Consider the following 14,764-nt stretch of genomic DNA (forward strand, 5'->3'; position numbering starts at 1 on the left):
ATGAACAGGACAAGGTTAGTGGAGAGTGAGGTGGAGGTTCGACAACATCTACTCCTGCTTGTTTCCAAACTAGCTTCGATCGCCATCACCACACTCAGGCATCACCTCTTATTCAATCAGTCATCGATGACAGGCGCACAAACACCGTAACGGCAGCTCAGGAAAACGTGCTGGAACGCAGCGTTGCCAAATGTTTCAACGATCGGTCTCTGTGGACGATTCGGTGAAGAAAACATCGGTTCATAGCAGGCTAAGATTGCATTGGAGCTGAGAAGATGACAGTAGAAGGCTAACGGAGAGACGTGAGGAGGTTGCGATAGAGCGGGGTTTTAATTAGAATGCGAACCAAGGTCTGCGCCATTCCTGACGCGCCCTCAGATCGAAACCATCCTAACTAGCTCTTCGGACAATACTAACCACTGCAAGTATCGTTCCTAAGGACAACGAGTTCGTGGAGGACAAGGATATGGGAAGCAATTCTACCAATGTCGTGCAGCCTACAGTTCGTTGAGGGATTAAGATAGAAGACACAGGCTTTCTTAGCTGCAGTTTCTTCTGTTACACCAGAAGAAATAAAAATGGAAAGTAGAAATAAAGAGAGATGGTAGAAGGTGAAGATATTCACTTCCTCCGAACAAACTCGAACATATGCCATATCAGCGAAGAGAACGCAAGAAAAAAATTGAATGCAATGCAGGAAGAAAACCATTAACTTTAATGTCCTCAGTTCTCCCAGCATAGCAAACAAACATAGCAGCAGAAAAGTTGAAGGAATAGAAGCTGATGAGGACAGAAGATCATTTTATAAATTGTAATCGTAAATAAATATATAAATATAAACTAAAGTAAAGTACAAATTTAAATTAAAACTAACTATGAATTGTAACGTAAGTTAATCATTGTGCAAGTGCAGTAGTGAAAGTAAAAGATTCCCAAAGCAGCACTGCTTTCTTGGACCTCCGCTCACTTGGAAGTTTCAGTTTCACCGAGGTGACAACTTTTCAAAAAAAAAAAAACTACGAAATCCACGCTATTTAAATGAGTGGCGCGAACACATGTAGGAGAAAGCTGTCAGCTGGAATTCCGGCAAAAACGAACATGAACATGTGAGAATATGGAGAAATAGCATAATAGCAACTTTGTCGTTTTCGTTACAACATTACAAAAATGATGAACCGGTCCTGTAGTGGCAGAAATCAAAACAAGCTAGACGATATTCGATTATAAACCTGTATCATTAGCTAGAAAATAGCACGAAATACTGTTATCTGGTTTCTAGAGAACTTTGGAGGAATTGTCGCCTCTGAAGTTGCACTTCGAAGGCAGGAGACGATGTCTTGATCCTTGTTCTAACGATTATCAACGCAATCGAAGCAAAGCTGCCAAAGATTTTGATTTATGGCAGAATGAAGATCTAAACTTGCTATTCTTACGATGCTTGCGACGAATATCGGATTCTTTCAAGAATAATCTCAGTAATTAATCACCAAAGAGCGGTTAAGCACAATATAGCAGCATGAGAAAGTTGTGTGTATGAAGCCATTTAGTACATCAAAGTAGTGTAAAGAAGTAAGCTGTCACCAGCTGATGTTGAGAACTACGAAGAGCTGCATTACAATATTTTGTGTGGGCGTGTGGATGCTCGACAAAGTGGACCACCGCTACGATGTCGCCGATGTCCGTCATTTGATCCTTATTTTGCATAGTGCGCAGCATTGGGGATTCCATTTCAGCCGCGCGTTCGAGAAAAGACACGCTCCCGTCAAACATCGAAAGTCAAAGCTCCACCTGCTCACTCTATCCAATTTCACCGCGGATGGAAATGGTCAACTCACATGCAGGTCCGGCATTTCACAGCGCTGCTCGTCTAGCCGCTGGCTTTGCATCTTTTCCAACAACGTCAGGAAGTCATTGCTCTGAACACGAAAAAAAAAATAAGTGAAATGGGAAATAATAAAGACATTAACGAAAGCACTACTTAGAAATGGCGTGGAAGTGTAAACTTGGTGCTGATTGTTGTGCTGCGGTGCCATGCCGGATACCGCTAAGTAAACACCCTTCCAGCGAGTGATCTAACGGCAGAAAAAAGCAGAGTTTGTTGCGGTCTCGGAACTCTTGCAAACCCAGGGCCAACTGCAATGGTTCGTTGAAGCCCTAACCCTTAGCTCACGGCTGTGCTGGTACTCGTTGGAACACTGTTAGCAGAGAAGAAAAGATGGAAACATCTAAACGAAATAGACGACATATTTGCCCCAATATTCTCTACAGCAAAAATATGTAAATACACCCTCTTCATTTTACAGAACAGTTTCCTTCTCCCTTTAACTCTCCTGTAGCGCAATGCTTAGAGGTCGCCACTACGCCTGCATGGTTGAGGGTTCGAGCCTGCCGAAACCAACGTAGTCTTTGTTCTTTTTTTTCTCTTCGGGGTAGAGAAATCGACATCAGATTTATTTGAGAGATAAAATCCTGGTTTGATACATTGGTTAGTCACGGCAAGTAGTAGTGCAGGCGAACTAATCGCACAACTCCCTCTGTTTCTGTGCTGAAGTAGGACCCTACTTAATAAACATTCCAGTTCCTAGAAACCACAGCAGCAACAGTTAGATGCAAATTCGATCTTTGAACATTTCGCCAATCGAAAACACCGGACTTTGTCCATTGCGGAGCTCCAAAGCAGACTTAAGTGTCAATTGTGTCGGATTTATTTTTATTCCAAACAAGCAAACGTGATGGGGAATGCAACGGTTAAAGCGTGGGAGTGGAAACAGTTGAAAAATTGCTGCGAAGGTACGTCAACAGACGAAATTGATTAAATAAATACGGATACCAAGTAAACAGCTATAAAACGAGAGAATCAAATTTATGCTACTTGCAAATCTTTAGTAGATAACAAATATTTTTTTGGAAAGAAAATTCTGTTTGCAATTATTTATTAGCCTTCTCGACTCAACGAAGAGAAAGAGAGAAGTCAGGGAAGAAAGGTTACGGTATTCCATCCCCCTGTTTTTTAGGGAATATGGGTATGGGCACACACCCAAAACCGAAGTTTTGGTCAAGAATAAACAGTGAGTGCCATGAATTGAGCGGAATCGAGTTATAAAGTTGATTCAAAAGATAATGAATTTAAATCTATCCTTTTTTCTTTTTTTGCACAACATTTTAATATATTTTCAATAGAGCGGGTGTAGCGCAGTCGGTAAAAGGATCGATCTATTGATGATTCGAAACGGCCCTATTGCCAACCAAGTCCTTCGATCCATCGCTAAATTGGTACCAGACTTGTCTGGGAGGATGAAAACACTGACTCGACACGTCCCCGCAAGTAATTGTATAGGCCAGTCACACGTTCGTAGAAATCAGAGGATTCTGATTGGCATACGAAACGGATCGATTAAAGCCAAACACCTTTATTCACTTTTTTTTAGGAAAAAATCCTCTACGTAGACCACACATTCGGATGGTGATAAATTAGTGGGGCTGAACTTTGAAGAAAAATCTCCTTTCAAAATTGCTGCCCCATACTACGCTACTTGCTGAAAAAATCCAGGCCTGCTTGTGTGCGTCTCCTTCTACATACCTACCGTGTTTTTATTCTTCCGAACAATTCTGGTACCAATTTGTACTACGAAGGGATAGACGTGTTTGTTTCTCTAGAGTGGTTTCTAGCCATTGACCGTCCACTTTCAGCGGAACCGCTTGTCACTGTGCCACATTCAGGAAAGTAGCAGAAATACGGAATAACACAACTAGGTTGAACTCTCTCTCTCTCCAGAAAAACAGCTAAACGAAGTTTGCGCTCTTCGCTCTAACAACGAAATATGTATATTAATCACAGGCAGCGTTTCACGATTTTATTACGTGGAGCGGGAATCGCAGCGAAAACGTAGCGTTTGGATTGTAAATTGTGGAGACTACTGCGGCTCTGCTTATCCTTCCCTAATCGTAAAAAAAAACACGTGGGAACAGCTTTAGTTCTTACGAGACACGTTAGAACGAGCACGCTCGTGCATGAGCCAGTCCCCTCAGCAGCCTATTAATTGCTTTGACCTGAACAGGCTGTTGAGGAGACCTCACTGACTCTCGACCGCTCGCTCCTGCTTGGAAGATAATTTCCGCAATCTGCAGCCCGAACTGTAGGCTTTCGCTCTGGTTTCAGCACAACGTGAAAATCGTGAGACTCTGCCTTTAACCAAAATTCTAATTGATCTCAATAAAACATTCCCAAGCTTTTTAATCAAAAACTACAACTCCACAACGGAGTTTGTCTTGGCAGCAGAGAAAATTTGGAAAATTTTGCATAGCGGGCAAATTAATCGAGGCTCCCGAAACAAGACTTCTTGCTATTCGTGCAAACGATGAATGCCCACAAATAGGTGGAAATTCTATGTAAAATCTGTGCTGCACTTCCAGATAGGAACACTTCAGCAGAGCATTTGAAGAAACTTTCAAGCATTCCAACATTCATTGCGTATTGTTCAACTTATTGCTAGAAATCCCTGTATGCGAGTTGAACCACAGTTTTCTATTCAGGATTGGCTCAATAAATGTGCAATTATGCTCTGATCGTATAATATATACCTGTACCACATGGGCATATCAAACCATTAAATTTTCTAATTGTTTCGAGCTGTGATTATCAGGTTCAACCAGTCCCTTAAAGGCATCACCCCACGAATCCGAGGTGGTGCATATTTCAGGTGGAGTATTCGTATACGGGATGGGAGACTATAGAGAGGGGGGTGATTCCGTCCATTTCTTCCAAATTGCCGTAAAAGACGGCTCGGAAGATGCGGCGCCGCACAAGGTTGGCGCGCTCCAATCCAACTCCTTGTGGAAAATAGTGCGCCAGAATGCCTGAAGCCGTATCTTCCGGGCCGTTTTTTACGGCAATTAGGAAGAAATGGATGGAATCATCCCCCTCTCCGTAGTCTCCCATCCCGTATACGAATACCCCAAAGAGCGAGAGATAAATAAGCCCAACGTGACTTCAACAGGGAAACCAACTCGAGATGGTTGCTGTAGATACTGAAAAGAATGGAAAGAGTTAAGATTTAGCTGTCGAGCCCCGTGCTGTCCACAACACGAGGATGGCAATCTTTGGTTCGATTCAAACAGCATGTTAAATTCTTTGCACAAAAGAATGTTTGCGTAGAACAGGTCATGGATGCGACGCAGCGTTTTTCACACTTTCCACATGTCGAGCCAGAGGGTCAGGTGAGAGGGATGAGCAGCGGTAAAGCCAGTTCCAAGCAGCAGCACGAAAGAAGGTTTCTTTCTTTCAAATGTTCTGAGCTACACCATTCTTTAGAGTTCTAGGTAACAGTTCTCAGGGGAATTTTTATGTTCAATTCTATCTTGCTGTTGATGCAGTTCGGGACGAAGTTTGCAAGTGTATCATTGTGAAATGAATGAATCAAATGTGAAATAATCCTCAAATTAAATGACTATAATACATAAGAATAATAAAATGGTGTTAGTAAATCCAGGAATTAGAGGTCTCAGAAGTATCAGAGAGCCCGGTTCCTCTTCACACGTACGAAATTGACTAAACGAAATCGCCTAAGGTGGAATTCATTATTTCTAAGGGTGAAAAAAGTTCCTTTATTGGAAAATTTCACCAGCAATCCACCTCATATTTCTTCAGTTTTGTTCGTAGATTTATTCGCTCAATTTAGTTGCTGCAAAAAGTTGCGTAGTTGGCAGAACGAGGCTTCTGGTGCTTCGACGCCTCTGACTCTTGGATCTTATGTTCTTTTAGAGGGGGTGCTCCGCGTTTTCGTAGTGATATTTGCAAATTAAGCCCTGAATCGTATCGATCACTCAACAAATTCCCAGAACGCTGCGTTTAATATAATAAACTCTTCAGTCCAGTACATATGGCTGAGCGCAACATTACACAAAAACTGATCGTGCAACTGTCCACTTCCCATTTACACGGTTCCGTGAGCGCTTATTGTCGAACGATTTTGCGTCCAAAAAAATAATTTACTGCTGCATAAATTTTAATAACTGCACCAAATACTATCGACCTGTTCCATACCTTGTCTGGATTCGGGCTATAGGGCACAGCTGTTGTGAACAAACCACTTCCGCGCATCATTTCGCTCCCGATGTAGAAATCACTGTTCATAGAATTTCGTCTGAAAAAAAAACATATGTGAGGAAGAACCTGGGATGGGAACGTGAGAAGCGCAACAAGAGGTGGAATGCAAATTCGGAGTGGAAGAGGCTCAGATATTGCTGGAATAAAGCATTTCAGCAGTCGTGTCGATTTCAATCTTTCCGAGCTGCAGACTTTATGAGCCATTACCTAGGAACGCTGCATTTGTGGTTTCAAAACAAACGGAGGGAGTTCCGCGTTTTCAGCTATAAACCAGCAAATCTCCAGTGTTTTGCTACCGCTGAATAAGGGGAATTTAAGGGAGCGACTGAGAAATTCCCCTCCAATCCACTATATTTATTTGATCTATTTCATTATTTCTAGAAGTGCTACCATAACCATCACTAGTACTACTGAAAGTTCCCATTCCTGAGAAACGTAGAAGAAAGTGTAAAAAGCAAAGAGTAAGTAGCAAAAAAATTAATAAGACTGTCTTTCACCTTGCTTTGACGAGAGATGTCGCCAAAAATGTTTTCCTTTTTATCGAATCCAGCTAAGAAAGGTGAAATAGATTATCTTCATTCACTCCTGGTTAACGCAAAGGAAAACGAGTGGTGAAAAGGGCAGAGGTGAAAAGGAAATAAAATGCGGGAAACATTTCGGTTTCATTCGAAGCATAAAACTGTTACAAGAGAATAAAAAGTTGTATAAGTTTGAAATTGAAACAATGTCCTCCAAGGGAATTGCGTCGAGAAAATATTTTACATTCGAACCAACCCTCCTGAAGCCAGATAACCGTAAGCGGAACGTGTATCACCATTGAGATGCATAAATTGAAGAAGGAAAAGAGCTGACACTTCGAGGACACCCTTCAAATCGTTCGCTTTGCAACTCTCAACGAGTTATTCGAGGATGCTTGAGCTGCGTAGCGGATCTGTGTCTGGGATATCGAAAGAGCTTTTTAGATCATTTTTGGATGCAGCGTCACAACATCTCCGGTGTCAGACCTCTTCATGTTTTGGAACTTTTCTCTTTTCTATTCAACCAGCCTCACCAAAGGTCTTGTTGGTCCCCACTTCGTTCCGGATTACTACGACAGAAAAACACGAGTAGACACTCATTCAAACGTGGTGGATGCACCAAGCACAGAATAAAAATTCTTCGAAAAATAAGCAATCCGGGTGAAAATACATGTATGGAAGGAAATATGGCAGACATATACCTGCACATGAAGATACCTATGCAGATCATGTGAAGAGTTAAAAACGTTTGGTCCCGTATTCCCCCATATTTTCTTTTGTATTTTTTCGAGGGATTTTTATTGGGCTTCGTCTGTTTATTTCATATGAGGGAGTATATACTCCCATCCCATGTTTTTGTACACCTATGGCGATCCTAACATTTGCAATGATCCATGTATATGTAAACCACATTGGGACCTTTCTTGATCAGATGGCGCACTCTTAATGATCCGCACGGACTCTCACAGACTGATCTGCCAGGAAAAGATTTTGGAACACAAGTTAGCACAGGGTAGTGAGCAGGGCTGTGTTGTTTCAGTATGATGAATAGAAGAATAAACAGTCAAAGAAGAAGAAAACAAAAAACAGAAATTATCCCCAGAAAAGAAGGAATATTTTAAGGAGATATTGCGAGCAGCACAAACGCAACAAAACACAGAACGAATGAGAAAAGAAATTCAATATGCCAGCGATTTCAATGAATGAAAGTTGTGCGGGATGCCGAGAGTTGAATGGAAGAACAAGGAGCGACGGGGCCCGTTGTTGTTGTCCTCGAAACCCGCTGTTAATTGCATACGATGCGAGGACCACGAAATCGCATCGCTGATTGGAGCATGAAAAGTTGCGTAACCGCAGCAAATAACGTCTGTGTAATAAATCGAAACCGAAAACAATATCAAAGACGTTTTACAGCAACAAATCCAGGAGAAGTTCTACAGTCCATTTGCGTCGGAGCAGTAGCTCAGACGGTTTCGACTGAGGTTGAAATTTATCGCGTAAGCATTTCTAGGTCACATGAGGGAACTGGTCTGATTGGCGTAGCTGGCGACTGACCATCACAGTTGGCTGGGGTCAGTCGCACAAGTATGGACTCGCGCCAAAGCGGACGACTCAAGGTCGTGGGAAGTTCTCAGCAGTTTCGCGGAACAAGCATCAGTTTTTCCGTGGAGTAATTTAAGGGTGAGAAAATTCTTTGAAGGAGGCTTAGGTCAGTAGTGCGCAAAGGACGTGCGTACTGAGCCGCGAAGTGCAAGTCATGTCCATAAAGGCAGAGCGATTTTATTGAGCACGGGGCGGAAGAGTACATTGTTTGAGGCAAATTTTTGCCTCACAATATTAGCCGATGGTGCAGTGCAGGAAGCCAGAACGAATTTTCAAAAAGAAAAAGACATTCAGGGATCTTGTCTTCACATGGACACGCACACGCACAGAAGTGCTAACGATTAATGCGAATTAGCAGCCCCCGCTAATATGTGCGGGAAATTATGCCAGTCGTGATGTTTATCGACGATTAGGAATGGAGGATCTGAGGGTGTTCTCGGGAGGGAAAACGCACGTATTTGAGACCAAATCCAGCTAAAACGCGCTGAATCGAATTAAAAAGTTCTAGTAAAATTTGAATAACAATAATTAACAACAAACAATAAGGACAAACAGACATGGATTGCTGTCCGGGATTCTTTCGTCCGATTTCACAGCTAAGGAACGCACCTGGGAGTCAACTGTCCTACGCTACTCTCTCAACGCATCACCTTTCTAACGCGACGCACAAATAAATTACAGTTCTAAAGAACGCCAAAAAAGAAACAAGAATAAGTACTCCCTCCAGAAAATCTTATTTCATATCCTTTTCAACATTTGGTTGTAAAAAAATTTGTTTAAGGGGAAAGAGGTTTGTTTGTTTATTTTTGTCCAGAAGGAAATCCGATGAGCAAATACAAAATGGCTAGAAATTCAACATCAGCAGTCATCAAAAGATTCGTAGGAATGCACGCGATTAACCGACCAAGCGTATAGGACGGCATCTCTGCACGAGGATTATAATGCATCATAAGAAGATGAATACATAAAGGTCAAACAAAAGGCACAAATACTCCGCTCAAGTAGAAAATACATTTCTACAAAATAAAATTGACATTTGACAGATATGAGGCTTCGGTAAATATTGTGTCATCCCATAAATGATCTTTCAATGGCACTTGTTATTATTTTTCGTTAAGAATAAGCGAGTTTTGGAAGAGGTTACAGAAAGTACTCAAGGAGGAAAAATGAAGAAATACTAAGGAAAAGAAACAAAATGTATCTTGAAAATTTATAAAAATTATACAAAAGCTTTGTTTGTGCTGATTTGGAAAAATAAAGGAAATACAAAGTATCGCACCATTTATTTGATGATTCAGCATCATTCTGCCTATAATTGAGTAAGAAAAGTCCAAAGAAAAACTGAAAGCGCTGCATTTTTTTGGGCAAATGAGGCGAGAACGTTAATGTCAACCGCTGGTTCAAATAACGTGAGAAACACAGAGAATCCGTTTTGTTTTACTTCATTTTTACTTCTTCGCAAACCTTTCCTAAATAAATAAATATTTTCTTGAGTTTTAATTTTCATCTGTTTTAGCAAAATAATTTCCTTCAAGGAGTGAAAGAGTATATTCAAACCATTAAGCAAATGAGTAAATAAGTCACAATATCCAATTAGGCTATCGAATAATTTTATTTGATGAAATCGTCAAGGTGTCTGTAAAAATTAAAGAAATTTTGGACAGCTGCACCGAGCGAACGGGAGTCAACGGCAACTGCACATAAAACAAAGAAGAACGTCTCCACGAGAAGAAAAAGTTTTTGACATTTTCATTTTTTTCAAATCTCGGACACAATCCTCGAACAGCTGTTACAGAAGAACGAGGACGAAACGAGTTCACACTAAATTATTCAACACCAACTAACGAAACGTTGCCTCTTCAGAGCCACATATGCTGTAATTCTGGAAAAAGGTACGTGATTTTCCAGTTTCAAGGACACACCATCAAAAGTGCAACGATAGGGAACTTCAGCTCCAATTAAATTTGTTTTCTGATCTACATAGTAAGCAGGATTACTGTTAAAAGAAGAATTTCAAATGTCAATCGCCTATTGTCTAGATAAGCAGGAAGATAGAGAGATGAAGAAAACAGTATCAAAGGGAAAACAGTCGAAACCAGTTGCCGTCTTCGCAGGCACAACGCGCCTCGCTTCCTTCGCATGCCTTAATCTGTTCATCTACTTTTCTCTGGAAAAATAGGTGAACTCATGATCCTTAAACCTTAGCTGACATGTAAGAAACAGAGAGTAGAGAAGTATGTAAAGGCAGAAAAAGCAGAGGTAAACAAGTTAGCGAATGAGAATTGCATTTATTTGTAGTATGTTGAGATGTATTACCGAGAAAAATTCCAAATGAAGAGAACGAGAGAGCTTCTGAGTGCTCCGCCCAAGACAAAATAAGTTGGAATGCGAAGAGCATCAGCAGTAAAGCAGTCCAGAATGCTCATCTGAGAACGAAATGTGGCTGAGAGTATCGTAAAACGTCAGAGCACCCGGCTCGTAAATGGTGGCATAATGTATTCGTGAAAGAGCGTTTCTTCTTCCGCTGCTTTCCAACTAGTTGTCCACGACACACCACAAGGCGCTTCGAAATCATATGCTTCCGTACTGAGTCCGGATCTAGCAAATCGACTCGTGTAGCGCTCTTGATACGGGAGGGAGAGCAGCAGAGCAGATGAGTTCGGTCGGTTTGCGGATGGCCAGCTTCAGTGTCACCTCGCTCATGGGAACTGACAGCTCGAGGTAGTGATGAAACGACGTCACCCCGGTATTCGTTCCGAACTGAAAATTGTTCATGACAAGGTGACATCACTACAGATGCTTTAATAAAGCACGCAAAAAGGGAGGGGACACGTCTGCAGAAAGCAGCGATCAGTCCCCTATTGTTCGCAGTCTACTGAAGAAAATCTACAAATGTTGCATACGACGGCGAGGCGATGGCTTCCTCATGGACTGAAAGAGATCTTCGAACTCAATCAGGATCCTCCAAGCAGCTAACGAGTTCACAGAAGTTAGAATCCTCAGCTACAAACTAAGCGGTCCTAACTAGCTTTTCCGGCGCGATTCTGACGACTATGTACGTAGTGTCCTGATTTGGTGATCCAGCAGCAAAGACAAGTCGCATATAGGAGAAACACAGAGATCCTGGAGTTCGAGTAAGCGATAAGCAAATTTCGAGCACATGGGAAACCGTCGACTCTAAGATGTATTCGGAAAAAATGTACGGAATAGTTTTCCATTTTCTTTCACCATGTTCGCAAAAACGAAATAACCCGAGGAACGAAACATCTGCAAGGACAAGTTTTTCTTTTCACAACAGAACATAGAACGGGTAGAAGGCGCGAGTAAACATTTTGAATCACGGGATGCCCCGAGCACTTATTGACTTACTTCTGGGTTTATTTAAAGACATGCATATCCTATGAAAGATGGGATGGAAATGATGCATAGGGGAATATGTTTTGAACAACCTTTTAAACTCAAACGATTAATCTGTACTCGTTCCATGGTTCTCTAAGAACCACTGCACTCCTTGCACATCGCCAATTGGGTGGAACGCCCTCAAAAACTGAACACTCGTCCAGGAATCCGTGAGGTTTCTTTACGGATCACATCCGATCCGGTGCAACTTGAAGAAATTGCTGAGAACCCTTGAGTAGACTCCATTAGATTGCCTCATTCGCCACGAAAAACTAATCGGGCTGACAAGCTCTGAGCGAATCACTTCAGTCAGAACCAGCAATTAGCTCCTCGTACGGGGCTTGCGAGGAGACTTCGCAGAGTTCTTCGTGCAAGATCAGAAAGTATACTTGCGTTCAGCGTAAAGTACAGTGCAGTTCTGGGGCCGCCTTTTCGCCCCCTCCAGTCTCATGGGATAAATTGACGGGTCCCAAATCAAGATAAATGGTGCCCGTTTTGGAGACAAATGTCATTCGCGGCTTATACGGGTCAAAGACGTTGCGCGCAATAATCCATAGGAAACTGCGGACATTTCACAACGCACCTTAGTTGACTCACGCGCCATACTCTAGAAACTTGTTTCCGATGATGCAACTCTGTAAAAAAAGCCGAGTGGAAGGCAGGTTACGGCCGTAACCTAAGAGGCTTTCTACGTAACATGTAGTAGTGTTAACCGAAACGTGTCCACGCGGCCACTTGCAACTACTTATTGGACTGCAGACACTCAATACCGATCGGAGGCAACAATGAGCAGAAACAGAGGAAAATTCGGAGTTGAATTGGGGCCGACAATGAAGATTTTAGACGAATTCAGCGGTGATATTGTGGCGGTGCTGGCCTGTCCATCCCAAAAGTCGCCTTTCTCGGCATTCAATCCCAGATCTAATTAGATCTGAACTCGCCTGGAAATTAAGATGTAGGTTTAGAAATCGGAAAGAAGAACGTGTTGTGGTCTGCGTGGCTGGCTCCCTCACACAGTTGCCCACTCGCTGTCTACCCTCACGAGTAATTTGCACTTGATTCATACGCTTTTGTGTGTTTTAAAGTAGGAAAGGGGAGTATTTTCTTCCCTCTAAGAACATTACCAGATATCTTATTTCGCATTCCAGCACTAATGACTTTTAGAAAATAACCGACCTACGAAAAACTCAGTTGAAGAGAACTGCAGAATTTCAGCGAGAGAAGCAATGAAGCAACAGTAATAATGTTTTGAGTGTTCAGAACTCGTTATGAAAGTGGCAATCTGGTACAACGGACTTCAGTCGGAGCAACATTTCCCCAGACAAATTAACGACGCTCTAAAATCTTTCGTTGAAGATCATATCCAGGAAACAACCTCTTAAATAACAGAGAAATTGTCCGATGCATCGTACATGTGGTCCATGCATCTGGCAATCCGAATGCACAAGCGCAGTCGTAAAATCGTTAAGAAAACAATAATAAGATAGATGATGTTAACTTCAAACATCAGATGAGATTATAGCGCACGTAACATCAGAAAATGTTCATCATAAGGATCATGCTTCCATGAATCCAGGTGTTTTTTTTTCTAAAAAACAGCTCGTTCTGCTTGCGCTTCATGAAGTGCCGTGCTCTAAATTTTAACGTGGAAGGGAATATGCTATACAAGAAGAGCTGATTCTTGACAGCTATACGGACCGAAGGTCGAGGAATGCCACCTTTTCTAATCTACACTCGGAAAAGAAAATGTTGGTCATTTTCTCGGACTTTCGCGAAAATCTTGGGATCTACCCTATGGTAGCAAACTGCATCTACTCCTTGATTTGCAGTTTATCTGCCATTTAACAATGAAGTGGCGAAAAATATGCTAAGGAAAAACGAAGAAAAGTGAAAAAAGAAAGAGAAAAACAATATCCTAAGGGTAAGCTCGACTATCTAAGCAAAAATCAGTTAAAGCAGCATTTCTCACCTGACAAGTCGTCTAGCATTGCTGAGATTGCAGAAAAAATCCTTTGCGGATCGACGCTGGTAACGTCCAGGTCGTCTGAGAATACCCCTCGTGGGTTCAACGTTCATAGCGGGCACCGAGTAGAATTGGGTTGAAGGTGAATTACAGCAGGGAATTACAGCAGAAGGCAGGAAATGAAGAGGAGACCGAGTCAGGTGAAAGGTTTCTGGCTGGCTCCCGTCGTCGCTCCGCCTCCTGTCTCACCTCGTCAAAGCCACTCGGCTGCCAGCGCACTCCGGCCAACTGTGATAAATTCGACAAACTTATGCGTCATCCGGTCGCACTTACACATCCGCGCACCGAATATCATTGTTATCACGGCAGAGGTATGGAGGAACGTCGTCCTGGCAGAATGTCGTTGGAATGGCATCCGAAGAGAAGGTGGAGTAAAATGGTCCCCACTAATCTTGTGAAAATCCCTGGACATGTGGGAAAAATGCCCGTTCTCGAGTAAACACGACATCTAAGATGAGGTTTTGACAATTTTTTTTCATTAGATGTAGGTGCAGACGCGAACAAAACTGTTCATGGAAACCAGATCGCCAGTCACCCGATCGTAGTTACGAGGATTTCTGGGCATGCTCGGAAGCACTCTCCACTAATGTTCCCATTTTGTATTTGTGAACATTCGTCGTCAATAGCCGTAAGAGCACACCATTTCTTGGAAGATAATTCTTATAACGGAACTTCTACCATGTTTAGCTTTCCACTGCCAATTTACCAATGGAGTGGACAATATTTTCTGCTTTTAAAATTTTATGTGAATCAAAAATACATTATAGTTCTCTGAATCAACCACCTCAACAAATAATTTCTCATGATAAAAGGTCGGGTATTCGTACTGGATTTTTCAACACTAAATCGAAGCCGAACGGTCTGCGCATCCAAATACGGACTGACAACAACAACGACACAACATTCTTTATCCTTTGTTCCACTTCTTCTCGTCAATCTTCAACAGTGGTTTCTTTTTTTTATACGAGAAATCATACACACTGACCACAATCGCTGACTCATAACACATTCCTGCACACGTACAGTACGTAGTCGCAATTTTTATAGCAGAAATTTAGCAACTGAGAGAGGGATGCGAATAAGTTCCAGGCTATGTAGCTGACATCACTCTTCGCA

General features: G+C 42.1%; 1 protein-coding gene across 3 annotated transcripts in view; it reads right to left on the reverse strand.

The window, feature by feature from the left end:
* RB195_018139 (uncharacterized protein) overlaps nucleotides 1-14,764 on the reverse strand; it is a gene marked incomplete at both ends in the record, with an annotated part of 52,862 nt that overhangs the window by 14,306 nt on the left and 23,792 nt on the right. For 2 of the 3 annotated variants that reach the window (XM_064185442.1, XM_064185441.1), the window contains 2 exons: nucleotides 1,836-1,916; nucleotides 6,044-6,143. In XM_064185442.1, coding sequence (XP_064041321.1) covers nucleotides 1,836-1,916; nucleotides 6,044-6,143 — 181 coding nt within the window. Of the gene's footprint in view, nucleotides 1-1,826; nucleotides 1,917-6,043; nucleotides 6,144-14,764 lie in introns of those variants that run through there. The other variant, XM_064185443.1, reaches the window with a different exon arrangement.

This window comes from Necator americanus, chromosome II (assembly GCF_031761385.1).
Source record: "Necator americanus strain Aroian chromosome II, whole genome shotgun sequence".
Taxonomy (NCBI): Eukaryota; Metazoa; Nematoda; class Chromadorea; order Rhabditida; family Ancylostomatidae; genus Necator; species Necator americanus.